The sequence below is a fragment of the Dama dama genome, chromosome 22 (genome assembly GCF_033118175.1).
Source record: "Dama dama isolate Ldn47 chromosome 22, ASM3311817v1, whole genome shotgun sequence".
Classification (NCBI taxonomy): domain Eukaryota; kingdom Metazoa; phylum Chordata; class Mammalia; order Artiodactyla; family Cervidae; genus Dama; species Dama dama.
In genome coordinates, this window is record NC_083702.1 from 4555678 (window position 1) to 4578174 (window position 22497).

The 22497-nt window shown below is 37.8% G+C and overlaps 1 protein-coding gene across 2 annotated transcripts in view; it reads left to right on the top strand.

Annotated features, from left to right (window-relative positions):
* Positions 1-35: 35 nt before the first annotated feature.
* Positions 36-22497, top strand: part of SMC1B (structural maintenance of chromosomes 1B) — a 73499-nt gene continuing 51037 nt past the window's right edge. For both annotated transcript variants that reach the window (XM_061124018.1, XM_061124019.1), the window contains exons 1-11: positions 36-144; positions 5974-6162; positions 7234-7346; positions 7436-7639; positions 9975-10213; positions 11874-12132; positions 13060-13200; positions 16662-16744; positions 17317-17524; positions 20585-20770; positions 22057-22236. In XM_061124018.1, coding sequence (XP_060980001.1) covers positions 36-144; positions 5974-6162; positions 7234-7346; positions 7436-7639; positions 9975-10213; positions 11874-12132; positions 13060-13200; positions 16662-16744; positions 17317-17524; positions 20585-20770; positions 22057-22236 — 1911 coding nt within the window. The remainder of the gene's footprint in view (positions 145-5973; positions 6163-7233; positions 7347-7435; positions 7640-9974; positions 10214-11873; positions 12133-13059; positions 13201-16661; positions 16745-17316; positions 17525-20584; positions 20771-22056; positions 22237-22497) is intronic.

The following is a 22497-nucleotide window of genomic DNA, read 5'->3' on the forward strand; positions in this document are numbered from 1 at the left end:
TGTGAGGACGCAGCTGAGGCGCGGAGGGCGCAGCCATGGGCCGTTTGGAAGTGCTGCTTGTGGAGAACTTTAAGTCGTGGCGGGGTCGCCAGGTCATAGGCCCCTTCAAGAGGTTCACCTGCATCATCGGCCCCAACGGCTCCGGTAACTCGGGACCTAGAATGTCTTCTCCCGCCGCAGTCGGCTGAGCCGCTTCTTGCCTGAGGAGACGTGAGGGAGGCCTCAAGGCCTGGACTCAGGCTCGACCCTCGCCACCCACCTCAGGGACGGGGTGGGATGCAGGATAGGGTGGGAAGCGACCCTCAGACTCCGTCCAGGGCGGGTTGGAAGTGGCAAGGAGCCTCCTCTTGCCGTCCGCCCCGGCCGACCGTCACCCTCAGACCGACCCCCAGGGGCCTGACCCTCGCCCGCTGCCCTGGCCCCCAGACCTTTAGACCACACCCTCGGGGGCCTGACCCTTGCCCCAGCTCCCCGACCCTCAGACTGCACCCCCAGGGGCCTGACCCTTGCCCCAGTTCCCCGACCCTCAGACCGCATCCCCAGCGGCTTGACCCTTGCCTTCTGACCCCGGCCCTCAGACCCCACCCAGGCCAGACCCCCGCCCTGCACCCTCTGTCCGAGGGTTCCACCCTGGACTCTCCTCTCCTTCGCCCCTGCTCTTCTGCCCTGTGGGTTCCTCCTCTTGCCCTTAGCCGTGGTTGCTCTCCTCTCCATCCCTTTCCCTTTCTCATCTCAGATGACATAGTGGGAACCAGATGGGGAGGAAGTCATTGGTTCCAAGGGGCTCGAACAACCATTTGAATCCAAGGAACCTTCGCAGGATTATTATGGAAATGACTGTGATAACTGAACTTTCCCCAAATTCCTGGCACCTTTCTTTTTGTTTAATCTTCACAAATACATATAATTTCCATTTTACAGTGGAGGAAACTGAGGTTCAGAGGGTCCAGATGACTTTCCAAGACAGCCCAGTAAGTGGCAGAGTCTGGACTGGAATTGGGGCCTGGCCAGGTTCTGCTTGACTACATGTTTGGAAAGAGTGGGATAATGACCCAAAGCAGGTGGGAGTAAGCCCTAAAACAATAGTGACCTTGAGATTTTTCCCAAATCTGGAGACTCCAGTTTGCCTTTCTCAGTCCAGATTTCCTTTCTTAGCTCAGGAACCTTGTTTGAGTTGAAAGATACCTGTTGCCTCAGTAAGTTAATTTATATGACAGACACGAATAGGACACTTAAGTGTGTGCTTTCTGGGCACACCAAATCTGGAATATAATTATTGTGGAAGTGTTGTGAAATTTCTGTTGCATTTTAGAAACAGCTGTTGTTAGAAGGTTTTCTTTTGCATTTAGTATATGTGAAAGAGTGCTTACTCAGTCCGCCTCTTTGTGACCCCCTGGACTGTAGCCCACCAGGCTCCTCTGTCCCTGGGGATTCTCCAGGCAAGAAACTGGAGTGGGTTGCTATGCCCTCCTCCAGGGGATCTTCTCGACCCAGAGATTGAACCCAGGTCTCCCGCATTCCAGGCAGATACTTTACCGTCTGAGCCACCAGGAAGCCCACGTGAAGGAATACCTGAGCTTAGATGTATTCACATATTTGATTTCCTTGCCTCTTCTCTGTAATGTATTTCTTCATTTTCATTTTACTCTGTTATCAGAAAACATTGAAAAATGATTATTGTAATCACTCCTGCATTGTTATCCTGACTCCACTCAGGAAGTTACTGAGCCCACCACCAGGTGATTTTCATCTTTTAACTGATGGTTATGTGAAGGGTTGCTCAATTCTGTTTTGCATCTGCAATGGTGTGATACTTGAAATGAGTGTGCAAAGTCTTGAACTCCACTCAGTACACTTGAACTGAACTCAAGTGTCTTTTCATGTGGTTAAAGGTCTTTTGTATTTCTCATTCTCTTGAGTTGAACTGAACTGAACTGATTCTCTTGAGTTGCCCTTTTATGTTCTTTACCCATTTTTCTGGTGGGTTGTCTTAGAAATCTTTCTAAAACATATCTGAAAAAGTCACTACTATTCCTGGAATCCTTTGTAGCTTCCTATAATCTTCAGCATCAAGTTTTGTTTCTCTCTTGTCATTCCCAACCTTGCAAGCTTTGCTCCATCTCTGTATATTCAGTTCAGTTCTGTTCAGTTGCTCAGTTGTGTCCAACTCTTTGCGACCCCATGAATTGCAGCAGGCCAGGCTTCCCTGTCTATCACCAACTCCTGGAGCTTGCTCAAACTCATGCCCATCGAGTCCTTGATGCCATCCAACCATCTCATCCTCTGTCATCCCCTTCTCCTGCCTTCAGTCTTTCCTAGCATCAGGGTCTTTTCAGATGAGTCAGTTCTTCGCATCAGGTGGCCAAAGTATTGGAGCTTCAGTTTCAGCATCAGTCCTTCCAATGAATATTCAGGACTGATTTCCTTTAGGATGGACTGGTTTGATCTTGCAGTCCAAGGGACTCTCTGTATCATTACTTACCCTTTTCCTACTATAATGTGCTAAGTTGCTTCAGTTTGTCTGACGCTTTGCAATCCTATGGACTGTGACCTTCCAGGCTCCTCTGTCCATGGGATTCTCCAGGTAGGAATACTGGAGTGGATAGCCATGGGGGACCTTCCCAACCCATGGATCAAACCAGAGTTTGTTATGTCTCTGCATTGGCAGGCAGGTTCTTTACCACTAGTGCCATCTGGGAAGTCGATTTTTACTAGAATGGTACCTTGCTTTCCCGGTTGTACCTGTGATCAAGCTATTCTCTTTTCCTGTAACGGTTATGTTTACCTTCAGCATCACTTCCCCAGACTTCTACTTCCTCTTTAAAATTTAGCCCGTAAGTTTCTCCTGCAAAGCCTATTCAGAGTCTCCAGTAGTTAGTGCTGCTCTTAAGTGCTTCATAGTTTTTTGTGTATTAATTTTAGCTTAGAACTTACTGTAGTAAGTTATAATTTCCTGCTTTTAATGGGAAGAGTATAGATTTTGGAATTAGACACCTAACCCCAAAATATGATTGTGTGAGCATCTGCTTTTTAATTTATGAAATGAAGTTCAATAAAAATTGATAATATTCCCCGCTGTAAGCACCTTAAGGGAAAATCCCACATACTGTTTCTTTTTTAGCCTCGGTAATTAGGAGAATGCCTGGTTAATAGGTGTTCCATAAATTTTGTAGAATGAGTGAATGAATTTGAAGAGGCAAGAGAGTGAATTTTGAGTCCAGCTAAGAGTCTTCTGAAAGTAAGGAGGGCTTGAAAAACTAGAAGAATGGTAAGGAAGGAGAAGAATGGAAGAGATATGCAGAGTTGAAATCAGAAGGGACTTAGCAGCTCTTGGTAAGAGGGCAGATGAGTGGCAAAAATTGAGGTTTTGAGATGGGAGAGTGATACTGTAATTTTTAGATCTTTGAATATTTGGTTCATCTTCATCAAGTGATGATAGTCTAAAATATTACTCTTCCAGAATTATTTTCCTGATGTTGATTTTGAGTTATTTATAGCAGAGGTTCCTGCTCTGACCATTACAAAACTTAACTTGGTTGGTTCACTCATTCATCCATTTTTGTCAGTAGGTGGTTGGTAATACATGGTCTCCTGCATTGGAGGCAGATTCTTTACTAAATGACCCACCAGGGAAGTCCCTACTTAATAAATGTTTCTTGATCCTATCAGAAGTTACATCTCCCAGCTACCCTCTGTTTCATCCCTCAGTTTGTTTCCTCACCGATACTTACTATAATATATAATTATTTTTTGTTTATTGTTTGACTTTTTAGTATATTATAACATTTGTTAGACAGGGTTGTCATCTCTCTTGTTCTTTTACTGTATCCTTATGACCTAGCACACAAAAGAATTAATGTAATGAATTAATTTGGATGGGGAGGTATTTATTTTAGGCAGATTTTAAATAAGGATTGCTAAAACAAATTTCTGTTTAATTCTGTTTCCATCAGACTTAATAACTTCAATTAACATTCTATATATGTAACCTACATATGCTCAGGTGGTAAAGAATCCACCTGCAATACAGGAAACCCTGGTTTGATTCCTGGGTTGGGAAGATCCCCTGGAGAAGGGATAGGCTACCCACTCCAGTATTCTTGGACTTCCCTTGTGGCTCAGCTGGTAAAGAATCTGCCTACAGTGCAGGAGACCTGGGTTTGATCCTTGGGTTGGGAAGATCCCCTGGAGAAGGGAAAGGCTACTCCAGTATTCTGGCCTGGAGACTGCCATGGACTAGTTGCAAAGAGTCAGACACGACTGAGCGACTTTCACCTTCTATATATGTAACCATCATACAATAGTTTTCAATCTGCACATTATCGATTAACCCCCCAAAAAGTCATGTTTCATACCTGTTGGTTAACTGAAACTTAGCTAATTATATTTGCAGCATTTTTAACCACTTCTAGTTCTTTTTTAAAAGACCATGAACTTCCAAACTAAGCCATATTTCCAGTGATTTGCAATATTCTTCTATGTTACTTTTTCTGCTTTTGGCATGAGAAATTTAAATTGCTTGTGGATATGAGGGAATGAATGTGAAAAAGAAAAAACATTAAACAGAGATAGTTGTAGTTGAAATGACACTGCACCTTGGAAATTGTTTTGTACTATGTGCTCCTGGTTGTAGAACAGTTTGCCATTTGAGTTGGGAGTCACCAAGACTACCCCCAGTTTTGGTGATTCATTGGGAGGACTCATAGGACTCAGCATATAGTTGTACCCAGGACTGTTACTCATAACAGTGAAAGGAAACAAAGAAACCTCAGCAAAGGGAAAAGGCACATGAGGAACCCTAGGAAACCAGTTGCAAGGTTCCATGAAACCTCCTCCAGTGAAATCTCATAGGACAGGCTTAATTCTTCCAGCAACAAGTTGTGACAACATACATGAGATGTTGTTAACCAAAGACTCGTTAAAGACTCAACTCTGAGGGTTTATATTAGGGAATGGTCACATAAGCACCTCCATTCCCCCAAATTCCAGACTCCAAGAAAGAAAGCAAGTGTTCAGCCTAGATCATATTGTTTATACAAACAGTTTAGGCACAGTGATGCATTCTTAACAGAAAGTGGTGGAGGGACTTCCCTGGCGGTCCAAGGGTTAAGACTCCATGCTGCTTCCACCGCTCGGGGCATGGGTTCACTTCCTGGTGAGAAACCAAGATCCCACAAGCCATGGAGTATGGCCAGAAAAAAGAAAGTGGTGGGAATCCTCACAGAATCCAAATCCTAATCCCACAATACCTGCTAATCTTGTAAGCAAGATTTTCAGAGGATAACAGCCTTGGACATGCTATGTAACTGATCTACACTGTTCAACACAAACCCACCATAAATATTCTAGCAACCCTAGTCTAGCCCTTGGGAAAATCCTGAAGATACCCTTTTAAAAAAATGTGACACTTAAAATTTCTAAGGTGGAGATAACTGAAATTCAGAGAAGTTAAATGATTTGCCATGGTATAATACTTGATGGTGGGAGAGAGCTGAGGCTTAGATCTGGTATAGATCCTTACATTTATATCACTTAATACTCTACCATAGCTACATAGAAACCAGTTATCTACATAAAATTTTTCAGTCACATGCATTTTTGAATACAGGAAAAACTACTACTTAGACATGTATATCGGCTGTATCAGGCTTCCAAGGTAGCACTGGTGGTAAAGAACCCGCCTGCCAGTGCAGGAGACATAAGAGATGCGGGTTCCATCCCTGGGTCAGGAAGATCCTCTGGAGAAAGAAACGGCAACCCACTCCAGTATTCTTGTCTGGAGAATCCCATGGACAGAGGAGCCTGGTGGGCTACCATCCATGGGGTCTCAGAAAGTTGGACACGACTGAAAGTGACTAGCACTAGCGCATCGGTTGTATTTCACTTTCCTTAGTAGTCTGGTTTCTTTGGCGCTGGGCAAGACTTTTTATCATTGAAAATAAATAACTTTTTTTCCTGTCTTTCCTTCCCCAGGGAAATCTAATGTAATGGATGCACTTAGTTTTGTAATGGGAGAAAAAATAGCTAATTTAAGAGTGAAAAATATTCAAGAACTTATTCATGGAGCACACATTGGAAAACCTGTTTCTTCTTCTGCAAGTGTAAAAATTGTATATTTGGAAGAAAGTGGAGAAGAGAAGACATTTGCAAGGACTATCCGAGGTATTTTTTTTTTTCCCCTTGGGATAGCAGATATCAGAAGCAAATAATAGAACCTATTTGATTCTCCACTGGACTTTTATTTAAGCAGACATATTTATTTAAATTCCCCTACTGTCAGATAGCGTTTTTTCTCCCTGGTTATTGGTTAAAATGAAAGAGGGAGTTTACCTCAAAGGTGGTGATATCATAAAAGTCCTTCCTGAGATTCTTTATGTATCTTTATCTGGTTTTCCTAGTGATGAAGTAACTATAAATGCATATTTTTGGTTTGTATAGAAAGTTTATCCTAGCACGAAAAAGCAAATTGCATGAAATATTTGATTTTCTATATTATGATTTATTCGCAAATCTTTGTATTTCCTGAGTAAATAAGATTCAGAGTTATATATATATATATTTCTATTTATACTAGGATTTTACTGGGCTTCTGTAAATAGATGCCTCTTGGTTTTGTTTTTTAAAAGTCCAAGATGAGGGTGCCAGCATGGTTGGATGAAAGCTCTCTTCTGGTTGCAGACTTATCATTGTATACTCACATGTGGATGAGACTTGGGAGCCTTGTAGGATCTTTTTATTTTATAAGCACCCTAATACTATTCATGAGGGCTCCACTATCATGACCTAATCACCTCCCAAAGGCCTTACCCTCTAACACCATCACTTTTGGGGTTAGGATTTCATCACATGAATTCAGTGGAGACACACTTAGACCATTAAACAATCCTAGTTAAAATAGTAATGCCTGTTTCTCCTACACAGAAACTTCCATACCCCTTTCCTACCTCCATTTTACTCCTTAGCACTAAACACTTTCCCACATGATATTTATTTTACTTACCTATCTCATTTTTGTCTGCCTCCATTACTAGAATATAAGCTTGAGATGAGACTTGTCTGTTATGTTCACTGCTATAGAATACTCCTTGGCTTGTAGTAGACACTCAGCATTTGTTGATTGATTAAATGCATTTATTAACATGTATATTACTGCCATAACTGGCCATTTCAATAGTTTTTGATATATAGCTGGTATTTATACTTCCCATAACAGCATTTGTTCTTTTATTTTAGGAGGATGCTCAGAATATCGTTTTAATGATAATCCTGTTAGTCGTTCTGCTTATATCACAGAGCTGGAAAAGATAGGCATAATAGTCAAAGCACGGAACTGTCTTGTTTTTCAGGTAAGTGGTGATAGTATTTGATTTTATTCATGATTTTGAAAGTGTATCACCATATTTTATATGTTGATGTGCTTAACTATTTTTGAAAGGGAACTGTGGAGTCAATTTCAGTGAAAAAACCCAAAGAAAGAACCCAGTTTTTTGAGGAAATCAGCAGTTCAGGAGAGCTTATAGGAGAATATGAGGAAAAGAAAAGAAAGTTACAGAAAGCCGAAGAAGATGCACAATTTAATTTTAATAAGAAAAAAAATGTAGCTGCAGAGCGCAAACATGCAAAATTAGAGAAAGAAGAGGTAAGATGTCATGATGTAACCAATTAAGTGTTGCATGCAAAACCTGTGTTAGAATTTTAAGTACTGGTTTGGGGTTACTAAAAAAAATTCCTTTAATAACGTAAGTAAAGCCCATTATTCATCAAAGATAAACTTTTTGGTTTATTTTCCACTGTTTGGGTTTCTTTCTCCGAAATAGGCAGGACAACTTGAGCTGCAAAGATGTCTGATTTTCCTAACTAAAATTAAACTTGAGGGATTTATATCTCACATGGCAGAGGCCCTCAGATTTTTGGATCTTATCCTTTTATATTTTAAAAATTATTGAGGACCCCAAAGAGTTATCTATCAATATTTATTGTATTTGAAATTAAAACTGAGACATTTAAAAATTATATTTTGATGATTTATTGTTGTTAAAAATAGCAATAATAAACTCATTGCATGTTAGTATAAATAGCATATTTTTATGAAAAATAAACTGAGTTTTCTAAAACCAAATAATTAGAAGGGTAGTATTGTTTTACCTTTTTATAATTTCATGAATATCTGGCTTAATAGAAAACAGTGAATTCTCATATCTGTTTCTGTGTTGAACCTGTGGTGAGACCTAGGAACTTTACCCTCCTTTGGCTTTTACACCATTGGTGCACATGTCAACACGGTAAAAAGACAAATGAAATCTGAGTATTATTATGAAAATAGTTTTGATTTCAGGGGCTCCATGAAAGGGTGTTCGGGAACTCTAGGAGGCCATGGTCACACTTTGTAAATGCTATTCTGTGGTATTTCTTGGTGTCCTTCACCGTGCCTGGTGTAGTGCCTTGTAAACTGTTGATTATTGTTTGCCTTTAGAGTATTCTTTATCAAATGCAAAGCAGATTTTGCCATTGTTTTACATAAAACCTCTTTTGGAGCAGTGCTTTCCACTGCACTGAGAATCTAGTCTCCCTTCCCAGCCTGCTGATCTGCCTCTTGTTCACCTCTGAAACTTTAACTTCCTTTACTCTTCAACCACATTGACCTTTATCATTTATTGAAAATACCACGTTCTCTTGTGTTCTAGAGCTTTTGCTGTTTCCTCTGCCTAGATAATTGTGTGCCTGATTTTTACATGACTAATACTCTCATTCAAGTTTTCATAAAGAAGCCATTTTCTCAGCCAGACATTTGCTGTCCACTCTCCCAATCTAAATTAGCATCCCTTCGCTGGTACTATTGCATTACTCTATTTTGTTTCTTTTGTAGCATATTTTGCTGTATGAAATTATCTTGTGTATTATTTATTGCTTATTTATTCTCTGACTCTGCTTCCCTCCCTGCCCCACTAGGATAACTTGGTTGTAATCTATGAAGAGCAGAGACTCTTTCTACCTTGTTCCCTACCATATTTCACAGCACATAGAAGAGGGCCTGGCACACAATAGCCAGTTAATAAATATTTGAAAAAATAAATGAAAGGTGGACATGTTCCTTGTTAGTGATTTTTCTCTGTTGCTTCAGATTTTTATAAGTGTGCGTGTATTCTTGGTATAGTATTTGTAATATACTAAAAGAACTTATAGCAGAATAGAATTGCAGAACTTTTAAACATTATAAGGATAGTTAGAATAGTCCAACTTCATGATTATTTTTAACAACATCCTAGCAGATGGCTGTTTACCTGTTACTTGGAATATTTCATTGATTAAGAGTTTTCTTCTTAAGGTAGAACATTCCTTTTTTCTTTACTAATGGTACAAATACTCAGGAAATTCTCCCATCTCGCATGTAATTTAGAACTTTAACAGTCCTATTAGTTCTATTCATAGAAAAAATTGCATTCTATAGAAGAAATTTTACCTGGAATCTTTGAATTTAAAATCGCCAGAACTTTAAAAGTGATACTACTTCCTTTAGTTTACAAGTGGGGAAGCTGATGTCAGACTTGCTTGCCAAACTTTTGAGGTCAAGACAGAAGTGGGACAGGACTCCGTTAGTGGGTGCCCCAAATAGTTCTTTTGGAGAAGAAAATGGCAACCCACTCCAGTATTCTTGCCTGGAGAATCCCATGGACAGAGGAGCCTGGTGGGCTACAGTCCATGGGGTCGTAAAGAGTCGGACACAACTGAGTGACTAACATACGGTTCTTACCACCATACCACTGTGTGCATGAATATAAAATCCTTCACTGGTTTATTGTAGAAGTATATGCAGAAGCCTTCTTGCAATAATGGTACTTTGGGCAAGAATATAATTTGTTAATGATATAAATGAAAATTCATTAGAGATCATTTGTTAGTATTTTAGTTGAGTTTATGAAAGGTCAGTGTAAGATATACTCCCTCTTAACTGTTGTTGAATTTCACTATTGTAGGCAGACCGTTACCAGAATCTCCTTGAAGAACTGAAAATTAACAAGATACAACTGCAGCTTTTCAGACTGTATCACAATGAGAAAAAAATTAATTTTTTATATACTGAGTTAGAGCGTGTGAATAAGAATTTGAGTGTCACAAAAGAGTCTCTTTCTCATCATGAAAACATAGTTAAAGCCAAGAAAAAGGAACATGGAATGTTGAGCAGACAACTACAACAAACAGAAAAAGAATTAAAGTGAGTTTTCAAAATCATTATTAACAGCTGGATTTTATTTAGATTGATAGGAATATTAAGTGATGCTTTGAAAGTTGATTTTTTAAATAAACTTTTTACTTTGGAATACTTTTGGATATACAAAAAAATTATAAAGGTAGTGTAGAGAGTTCCCATATTCCCCACACTCAATTTCTCTCACTTAGAAAAGGAGGAGGAGGGGGCTACAGAGGATGAGATGGTTGGATGGCATCACCACCTCAGTGGAAATGAGTTTGAGCGAACTCCTGGAGATAGTGAAGGACAGGGAAGCCTGGCGTGCCGCAGTCCATGGGGTTGCAAAGAGTCAGACACAACTTAGGTACTGAACAACAAATAACATCTTACATTATTAGTATGCTACACTTGTCAGAATTAATTAATCCATATTTATTCATTATTACTAACTAAATTCCATACTTAATTCATTTTTTTATGTTTTAATGTTCTTTTTCTGATCCAGTATACCATATTATATTTAGTTATCATGTCTTCTTAAGGTCCTCTTGGTTGTGACAGTTTCAGACTTAAACCTTGTTATTGGTATCCTTTACAGTTTTAAGAAGCATTGGTCAAGCTTTTTGTAGACTGTATCTCAATTAGTATTTCTCTTTTAGTTTTCTCATAATTAGACAAGTTTATGGGTTTGGGGGAAGAAGACCACATAGGTAAAATGCCATTATTATCATAGTACATCAGGAACGTCAGCGTATCATATACAGGGAATTCCCTGGTGGTCCAGTGGTTAGGACTCTGTGTTCATGTTGCTGAGGGCTGGGGTTCAAGCTCTGGTTGGGGAACTAAAATCCCACAAGCCACATGGTGTGGCCAGTAAATAAATAAAGTGACTCTACCATAAATTTTTTAATATATGTGTTATATTATTAAATCATCTATCTAATATAGTATCAGCCTGCCATCATTATTGATGGTTTTTTGGGGGCTTTTTGGCTGCACCACACAGCATGTGGAATCTTAATTCCCTGACCAGGAATTGAACCCATGCCTCCTGCAGTGGGAACATGGAGTCTTAACCAATGGACTATGAGGGAAGTCCCACATTATATCCATTTGCTTAATTGTTCAATTCCAGTAATCATGTATGGCAGTACCAGAATTATTAAACCATGTCCTGTGGGAAGCAAATTTATCAACTAGAGTACAAGGCTTGTGTATAATTATTTTTGCTTTTAATTTTATGGACTCTGCTCATTTCCAGCATTACTTAGGTTAACACGTTTCCCCTTACGCTCTTCAGTAAGGTTGTTTCATACATTTGTACTACAGTTAGATTATTTTGTCACTTTCTATATTTTATCTGGGATCGCTCACCTTTAAGTGATTTTTATAAAATTCGTGTGTTAAAGTTCACCCTTGGAGCTATAAATTTCTGTAGGTTTTGACAAATGCATGATGTCATATGACCATCACTGCAGTATCATACAGAGTGGTTTATCACTCTTTAAAAATTCCCCAATGCTTCACCTATTTGATTTTCCCTCTTACCTGGCAACCGCTGATGTGCTTACAGTCTCTGAAAGTCAATATTTAGCATTTCTTTTTAAATGTATAATTTGATCAGAAGAGCTTCTTGCCTTTATATAAAATTTTCCTTTAAAGCAAACTTTATTTTTCTTTTTAGATCTCTTGAAGCACTGTTAAATCAGAAGAGGCCTCAATACATTAAAGCTAAAGAAAATACTTCTCACCACCTCAAGAAATTAGATGTGGCTAAAAAATCAATAAAGGACAGTGAAAAACAATGTTCTAAACAGGAGGATGACATAAAAGCCTTAGAGACAGAGCTGGTTGATTTAGATGGTGCATGGAGAAGTTTTGAAAAGCAGATTGAGGAAGAAATGTTACATAAAGGGCGAGACATTGAACTAGAAGCTGGTCAGGTGAAAAAGTTGGCATATGGGAAATCATTTGTTTTTATTGTTTCAGCTTTTCCTTTTGATTAGAATTTAAAGGATGACTTCTCTTTCTGATTATTTTAAGAGATTGTCTGCAAAATTTAAACTATAGGGATTTTGATTTTTCAGCCTATATGGAGAATCTAAATTTAATCTTTACACTAGGCTGTTTTTTCTTTATAAAAGTAGATGACATCATAACATTTGTGAGTTAACTAAAGTCATAGAAAATACTTCAGCAAGATTACATGGTATCATTTTGTAATAAAATGAATTATATTCATATGTTTTTAAGGTAATTATTTTTTCCTCATGAATATTTTAAAAAGTTAAAAGTCAGATTATATATGGCTTTGAAGAGACATGATCACTTAATTGACAGGAGGGAAATTGGTTAAGATTGTTTAAAATGTTAAGTGATTAATGAATATCCAACTTAGTATACAAGATAGAAGTCGACAATAGATATCCAGAAATTTGTAATTCAGAGTTTTCAAACATTCTTTTAACTAAATTTCTATTATGTATCTTTTTCATTAATTTTATGATAACTTTATTTCACAATATATATGCTAAAATAATTGTGACTGTATAAATAGAAAAATACTTAATTTTCTTTGAACTCCTCTTACTCTGGACCATTAATGAGTTTTAATGTGCTTTCTCTTACAGAATTTCTTACAGAGACCTTATAGAGTTGGTTTTGAATACCTTGTTGATCTATCTAAACAGTTTTAAATAAGATGTTCATTTTGTGTTCATGCTGTCTTAGCTGGAGAAGATGGCTAATTATAGTATAATTTATATAAAACATTTTTATAAGTTTAATTATCTGCTAGTAAAGAATATAGAGAGAATTTCCTCTCACACTTCTTTAAATTAATTATCAATGGTTAAATGCTCTTTATACAGCTGGTTCAGTATAAAGAACTTAAGGAACAAGTAAGAAAGAAAGTGGCTATAATGACCCAACAGTTGGAAAAGCTGCAGTGGGAACAGAGGTCTGATGAAGATAGATGGGCATTTGAAAAGAGGAGACATGGGGAAGTTCAGGTACCTCGGTTTGTGCAATAAATGATTTAGAATTATTTTTCATGAAATTTTATTCACTTTTTATATTTGTTTTTCAGTATATAAATGGTTTTACATCAGATATGAGGAATTAATTAAATTTTCTTTAATTTAGACTTTTAGACTGCTTAGTACCATTTAGGTGCTCTTTCATAGTCTTAAGATATAGACAGTGTAAGGACTTCCCTGGTGGTCCAGTGGTTGACTCCGCCTTCCAATGCAGGGGATGCAGGTTTGATCCCTGGTTGAGGAACTAAGATCCCACATGCCGTGAGGCAACCAAGCCCATGCACCAAATTTAAGAGAGAAGCCCACGTGCCTCAGTGAAGACTGAGCACAGCCAAATAAGTAAAATAAAAAGTATAAAGAAACTGATAAAAATAACATAAAAATAGTGTCTTCCTTCACATAGTCAGTAAGCATTTTATGCATACTTGTATAATGATAGGCAGAAAGCAAAGAGGAACTAAAGAGCTTCTTGACAAAGGTGAAAGAGGAGAATGAAAAAGCTGGCTTAAAACTCAACATTCAGAAAGCTAAGATCATAGCATCCTGTCCCACCACTTCATGGCAAATAGAAGGGGAAAAGTGGAAACCGTGACAGATTTTATTTTCTTGGGCTCCAAATCACTGTGGATGGTGACTGCAGCCTTGAAATTAAAAGATGCTTACTCCTTGGAAAGAAAGGTATGACAAACCTAGACAATGTATTAAAAAGCAGAGACATCACTTTACTAGCAAAGGTCCATATAGTCAAAGCTGTGGTTTTTCCAGTAGTCACGTACAGATGTGAAATTTGGACCATAAAGAAGGCTGAGTTCCAAAGAATTGAGCTTTTGAACTGTGGTGCTGAGGACTCTTGAGAGTCTCTTGGACAGCAAGGAGATCAAACCAGTCAATCCTAAAGGAAATCAACCCTAAATATTCATTGGAAGGACTGATGCTGAAGCTCCAATACTTTGGCTACCTGATGTGAAGACCTGTCTCATTGGAAAAAACCCTGATGCTGGAAAAGACTGAGGGGAGGAGTAGAAGGGGGCGACAGAACATAAGATGATCAGGTGGCATCACCGACTCAATGGACAGGAGCTTGAGGAAACTGGGAGATAGTGAAGGACAAGGAAGCCTGGCGTGCTGCAGTCCATGGGGTCACAAGGAGTGAGACATAACTTAGCGACTGAACAACAACATAATGATAGGCACAGGTGGATGCTATTGTCTATTCTTACAAGTAGGTCAGTCCACTGAGGTTAGGAGGAGCATAACTAAAGGGAAAAAAACGAACAGCATAAGTGAAAGGTCATTTGGAAACATTAAGGACATAGCCCAAGAGGAGCTTAATAGTCTGCATTGAGGTGACCAGCAAGACAGCAGTATACTATTCTGCCTTAGAGTAAGAGAGACTTGGCTTCCATCCAGTCTTGTCCTGTCCCTGACTGTGTTGGTATAACTAAATCATTTCACTTCTTTGAACTTTGATTTCTTCATTTGTACAATATCTTTTTTTTTTTTTGTCTTTTTCTCTGTCTTTTTTTATGGCTGAGTAATATTCCATTGTATATATACCACATCCTTCTTTATCCATTCATCTATTGATGGACATTTAGGTTGCTTTCATATCTTGACTATTGTAAATAATACTGCAGTGAACAAGGGAGTGCATATCTTTTCTAATTACTTTTTTCTTTTCTTCACTAAAATATCTAGGATTAGTATTGCTGGATCACATGGTAGTTCTATTTTTATTTTGTGAGGAATCGCCATACTGTTTTCCATAGTAGCTGCACCAATTTACATTCCCACCAGTAGTGCATAAAAGTTCACTTTTCTCCACATCCTTGCCAATACTTGTCTTCTTGATAACAGCCATTCTAATAGGGGTGAGATGATATCTCATTGTGATTTTACTTGCATTTCTCTGATGATGTTGAGCATCTTTTCGTGCACCTGCTATCTGTATGTCTTCCTTGGAAAAATGTCTATTCAGATAACCTGCCCATTTTTTAATTAGTTCTTGTTTTTATGTTGAGTTGTATGAGTTCTTTGTACATTTTGGATGTTAACCGCTTACCACATACATTGTTTGCAAACATCTCCCATTCAGAGCTGCTGCCAAGTCACTTCAGTCATGTCCGACTCTGTGCGACCCCATAGACAGCAGCCCACCAGGCTCCGCCATCCCTGGGATTCTCCAGGCAAGAATACTGGAGTGGGTTGCCATTTTGAACTGCTACCTCAGCTTAAATCACTATAAGCTCCCCTCTTAGGACTACTTTTGCTGCATTCCATAGGTTTTGGATCATTGTATTTTGTCTCTAGGTATTTTTTTTTAATTTCTTCTTTGATTTCTTCAGTGATCCATTGATTGTTTAATAATAATTGTTTAGTCTCCATATGTTTGTTTTTTTGGCAGTTTTTTCCTTCTGTTTGATTTCTATTCTCGGTTGTGGTCAAAAAACATGCTTGATATGTTTTAGTTTTCTTACATTTATTGCGACTTGCTTTGTGGCAACTCCTGGTTCTAGATCACTTAGTAAAGGAGTAAGATTAATCTTGCTGTAATGCACAGGATGAATTAGACAGGGAAAAGGTTAAAGATAAACAAATTAAGACTACCACAATCCTTGGACTTAGTGATAAAGTGAATGGAGCAAGACTTGTGAAGTTCTCCTTCCATGAACCTGTAGTTGCCTTTTAGATTCCTATACAGTTATAGCATTGAGCCACTCTAGTGGAATTACTTGTCTGTTTCTCCCACCAAACCTTAGTCCTTGAGAGCAGAGACTGTCTTGTTCATTATAGTATCTGTAGTTTCTAGTACATGGTAGGCTGTGAATAAATATTTGTTGAATGAGTTAGTTTGAGAGAGAGATATGACTGTATATAGATATTTGAAAATAATCCCCATGGGATTTAAAGTTACCAGAGTAAACTTGCTGAAGATAGATATCTAGTAAATGATGGAGCCAGGATTTGAACCTTGATTCCTGAAACCTCAGAACACTTTACCATACTGCCTTTTCAAAATTAAAATTTGCTCTCCTGAGAATTTTCATATGGTTATCTATATATTTCAAATTTAGAACAATATATGTATATTTCAAATTTAGAACAACTTATGCTATTATAGGCTTCCCCAGTGGCTCAGCAATAAAGAATCTGCCTTCAGGGCAGGAGCTGCAGGAGAACGTGGGTTCGATCTTTGGGTGAGAAAGATCCCCTGGAATAGAGGGCATGGCAGCCCACTTCAGTATTCCCACCTAGAGAATCCTATGGACAGAGGACCCTGGTTGGCTAAGGTCCAAATGGTCACAAAAGAATTGGACATGACTGAAGTGAGTTAGCATGTACACATGCATGCTATTATAGGTTCTAGGCATCTAGTGAAAAACTATTTGTTTGGAGTTGCTATAATTGATTTCAGATTTCATTTCCTGTTTTAGGAAAATATAAAACAAATAAAGGAACAAATAGAAGATCATAAAAAGCGAATAGAGAAGTTGGAGGAGTATACAAAAACATGCACGTAGGTATAGTAAAAAAAATTGCTTGCAGCTTTCTTGTATCTCAAGGGTCTTGTATATTTGTGGTGAATGCTTCCCCTGTATCATAATGTTCTCACTCTCCCATTGTTTTTTTATTTCATTGTAGATATTTAAAAACTATAATTAACCACTTAAGGTTGAGATTTTGAAAATATAAATGTGTAACAGTGGTGAAACTTAAAACTCTCCTTTGGTATTGATATTTTATATTAAAAGTATGTCATGAAAACTGTCAGCACTTAAGTATTCTATCAGTAAGAATTTCTTTTAAATTGATATTTACTTACTGTTAAGCTCATGATGATTGCTCTGGTTATAGTGAGTGATCTTTCTTCTCAGAATCCAGAAATATGTATCTTTTGACTCAAGAAAGAATGATTAAAATATCTTTTGCTCATGTTTGGTGCTAGGTTTATTATATTGTATGTTTCACCGTTTGAAATTGATAGAGCACTGTCCCATTCCCCTGTGATGCCAGGCTAGAGTGTATTGCACTTCCTAAATTTTGGTTTTTCTTTTTGCTGTATAATGTATTATTGTTATTGTCATATAGGAATTGCTTGAAAGAAAAAAAAGAGCAGGAGGAAAACTTAGTGAATGAAATGGAAAAAACAAAATCAAGAATGTCTGAAGTTAATGAAGAGTTGAATCTTATTAGAAGTGAATTGCAGAATGCTGGAATTGATACCCATGAAGGAAAACGTCAGCAAAAGAGAGCAGAGATTCTGGAACGCCTTAAGAGACTTTACCCAGATTCAGTGGTAATTGAAATAAAAAGGCTAAGCTTTCTTATTTGTGATTAAAAATTTGAAATTATTAGGAGGTAATATTATTTCAGAAACCTATAAATTTTGTGTTTTATTATTTATATTTAAGGCATAATAGTAACTGCAGTAAAATGTATATAATCCCCAGTAATGTCTATAGGTAAGTAATTATTGGGGAGAAACATTATTGATATGAACACATTACCCAGAAAGTCCAGATATCCCCAAAGGATATGGGTATATGAAATAGTCTGTTGCCTTGTAGACACATAGCCTCAAACCTCATTTTCTTCATGACTTCAGTTTTTTTAAAAAGTACTTTCTTCAGTGGATATTGTTGGCCTACTTCATTCACTTTTGAACAGTGAATTTTTATTCTCTAAATCTGACTGTTCATCCAGTATTACTAGTTTATTTCATTAGCCCCAATGCAGCAATGTCTAACGTGTTATGTGAGGTGTCCGCTTCATAGAATTATTTCTTTTGGTATCGGGGTCTGTCATCTCACTCTCTTGTCACTAACACCAGTGTACACTGTGTGCTCCTTGTTTCATGGCAGCCTTCCTTTTCAGCATTTGACACTGTTAACCACTTGCACTTTTTGAAACACTTGTTTGTTGGCCTCCTTGATACCACACTGTTGGTTTTCCTATTTCTCTGGTCACCCATCTTCATTTCCTTTATAGCATCCTATTTGCCTTTCTGACTCTTAAGTGTTAGTCTTAGTTTCTAGATAGTGATAGAAGAATAAGGGTGGGTCACAGAATTCTTACCCCAATACCAGGAAAATCACAAAAACTAGTGAAAAACTAGTTCAACAACCAAAAGAGGAAAGGGGCTCATACATCATGCTCTATTAACCTTCAGAAAATAGTAATAGTCCAGGATTTGTTTTTAAAGATTAAAATATAGCATTGTTAATTCTTAATTCTGCAGAAGGCAAACTGATAAATTGATTAATTCCTGAGAATTCTCACTTAATATCCCTTAATTTTGCAAGAAGCAAACTTTTGTTTGTTTCCTTCTGAGTAAAAAACTAGCACTCAAGTTGAATCAGAGAATATGGACCTCTGCTTCTCTTAGATGGAAGTGAAAGCTCTGGAGCTCTTCATTAAATTGAGAAGCCAATTCAAAGCCCTCTCCCCCAAAACGGGATTTGTTCTCTTTCCCCCAAGAAGAAAAACCTTAGTATGGGATATTAATTGAAGAAAGAACAAAACTCAGTTATTCAAGTAAAATATGTGCATAGCTTTAGCACAGCTCTTACTTACCCTCGCTTTTCAAGCCCTGGGCTCCCTGGTAGCTCACCTGGTGAAGAGTCTTCCTGCAGTGTCAGAGGCCCCGATGTGATTCCTGGGTTGGGAAGGTCCCCAGGAGGAGGGTATGGGAACCCGCTCCAGTTCAAATCTGGGTGATGGGCAATCAGAAAATTCTTGGAATATAGAACAGAAAATACTTGGTCCATCATTTGTTGCTTACCATCTCAGTTTTAAGTGAGACAATCAAAAAAAATTAGCCATCACAGAAAATAAAAGGTTTACACAGAGCTGCCCACATTAAATACAGGAAAGGTGAAGAGAAACTGTATGGCAGCATGCTGCTGCTGCTGCTAAGTCACTTCAGTCGTGTCTGACTCTGTGTGACCCCATAGATGGCAGCCCACCAGGCTCCGCCGTCCCTGGGATTTTCCAGGCAAGAACACTGGAGTGGGTTGCCATTTCCTTCTCCAGTGCATGGAAGTGAAAAGTGAAAGTGAAGTCGCATAGGTACATATATTAAAAGAAAAAAAAAATAAAAGGCGTTTAGAAGTCAAATAGCCTTGTGGAAGAAAGTTACAGAACAAAATCCCCCATAAGTTTTTTGTGCTGTAGACAATTTAATAACAGCTTGAATTCACAAAGTCAAATTCAAATATGAGTTAGAATAAAATTTAAAAAAGCTGTAGAGCTAAGAAAACAAATCAAGAACAAACATTACTGAACTAATAAATTGCAAATAGCAAGAAGTGGGTTACATAGCTGAAAATCAAATTACTGACCTAGAAGTCAGATTTGAGTTAATCATAACTGAGGAGAAAAAACAAGATAATAAATATTAAAGACAATGATGATCTATCATAAAGAAATTGGTATTTCTGACGTAGAACCTAGCAGATGAAGAGTCTAAAGATGTAAAATTGAATCTGCGAGAGCATTCAATACATTGATACAATACAATGCTAGGGAGCATTGATACAGGACGGCTGGCATTCTGATGTTTTCTAGACTTTTTGAACTTCAGTCTGATTCTTGACTGATCCTCAGAAACACTTCTCTTTGGGAAGCCATCTCTGGCTTGCAGGTCAGCCTGGTCCCTGTTATATATTCTCAGAGCACTCTGTGCTTAGTCACAGTGTCTATTTTAGCTCTGCTTTGTACATGCATACAATTATTGATTATTTTCTTCCCCTACTAATCTGAAAGCTCTGTGATTGTTAGAGAGGATCTGTTTTGTTCAGGCATGTTTACCCAGTGTCTGGCTCAGTACCTGCATGCAGTAGATGCCTCACAGATTCTTACTTAATAAATAAGGTCATGAATGAATACTGTTTAATTACTAGCTTTGTAAAATACTTTAATACCTTGGTATGACTAGTCTCTCCTTACTAGTCTCTTGTTAAATGAAATATGACACACCTAACATATCTCATGTGCTGTGTTGTACTTAGTAGCTCAGTTGTGTCTGACTCTCTGCAACCCCATGGACCATAGCCCACCAGGTTCCTCTGTCCATGGGGATTCTCCAGGCAAGACTACTGAAGTGGATTGCTATGCCCTCCTCTAGGGAATCTTCCCAACCCAGGGATCAAAACCAGGTCTCCCACATTGCAGGCGGATTCTTTACTGTCTGAGCCACCAGAAATTTATTTCTATTTTCCATTTGAGACTGTTAAATTATGATTATAATTTTGTAAAATTAGTTTTGGTCTGTGCTGCTTTGTTCCATTAAAAAGTGATGAATTATATGTTTCTCATTAATGTGTTTGTTTTTTTCTCCTTTTTGAAACCTGCTAAGTTTGGAAGACTACTTGACTTGTGTCATCCTATTCATAAGAAATACCAGCTGGCTGTTACTAAACTTTTTGGTCGGTACATGGTTGCCATTGTTGTAGCCTCTGAAAAGGTAGCAAAAGATTGTATTCGATTTCTGAAGGAGGAAAGAGCTGAACCTGAGACATTCCTTGCACTAGATTACCTTGATGTAAGAAATTTGTAATCCTTAGTATTTAGTAGTGATAAAATTCTGTCTTTTAAAGTATGTCTTTATTGCCTGAGACTATGGTAGTGATTTACAAAGTTATTGATTAGATGCCAGTTAGTCATTCAGATGGCTGGTGTAAATATATTGACAGGCAAAGAATAATATCCAGAGAAGGTGATGGCAACCCACTCCGGTACCCTTGCCTGGAAACTCCCATGGGCGGAGGAGCCTGGTAGGCTGCAGTCCATGGGGTCGTGAAGAGTCCGACACGACTGAGCGACTTCACTTTCACTTTTCACTTTCATTCACTGGAGAAGGAAATGGCAACCCACTCCAGTATTCTTGCCTGGAGAATCCCAGGGACAGCGGAGCCTGGTGGGCTGCCATCTGTGGGGTCACATAGAGTCGGACACGACTGAAGTGACTTTGCAGCAGCAGCAGCTGCTGTCTTTCTTGCCTTCATATCATTTCTTCCTAATCTAGTTTTGCCATAATTTACCTTTATGATTTTGAGCACATTGCTCTAGCAGTGTACCACTAGCCAGCAATTTATTTTCTCCTGTAGCATAGTATGTTGGAGAAGGATGAAACATATGTTCTGTAGTGAAATGCTAACCCAAAGTTTCAGTTGTAAATGTGGGGTCCAGTAAATATGTGTCAGCTATTGGTGGAGCAAGCTAAATTTTGAGCTTTGAGGTATGTATTGAAAGGTCTTAAGAGTATCTAAAATTTACATAATATTTATATGTGCACATATATTTTGGTTATATATAGGGTTTTTGTTTTATGAAAATGAAACTATACTTGCTGGTTTTCAGTAACACGTTGCAAATATCTTTTGATCTCCTTATCAACCCAACTTAAATCATGTCAAAGGGGATCTACAAGCTTTCCTAATACTTAAGCCTAAAATGGTTTTCTGAGTTCCATACTATTGTGCCACTCTTTTGAAAGTATATAAATAGGTATTTTCTCCCACTAGATTTTATGATTTTGAGAGCAGGAAGGGTTTCTCAGTCATTGCTTAATTCCAACTAGTTAGTGATAAAATTTAATCTGGAAATTATATCTTCTGACATTTGATGAAGTGTCTTTTTAAAAAATATTAAATGAAGCCAGGGGTATTTGTTCATCAGGATTCTCGTCAAACTTTTATTGTGTGTAAGTGCATGCTACTCATCCCTTACTGTCATGTCTATATGTGTTCTTTAAAAAAGAAGGTACTGAGTATTTGGTTTATATTTTAATAAACCTAATATATATCAAGTATTTTTTAAACCTTTTAGATCAAACCAATCAATGAAAGATTAAGGGAGATTAAAGGCTGTAAAATGGTGATTGATGTCATAAAGACTCAGTTTCCTCAGCTGAAGAAAGTAATTCAGTTTGTGTGTGGAAATGGCCTTGTCTGTGAGACTCTGGAAGAGGCAAGGCATATTGCCTTCGCTGGACCTGAAAGACGGAAAGTAAGAGATTTAAATTGCAGCTTTGGATAATTTAAAGCAGTATTTGTAAGACTAACATATTACATATTCAAATATTTATATATGCTTTCACATGTTCTCCTATGTGAGGAAGACTAACAACCTAAGATGTTCATGGCTGCAGTAGTTTTTATAATGTTAAGTATTCAAAAAATTAATTTCTCTAATATTTACCCAAATCAGAAATCATATTTTGGAAGTTAGATTGATTGTAGTGATATTCTAAAGCTGTTAATTTTTTAA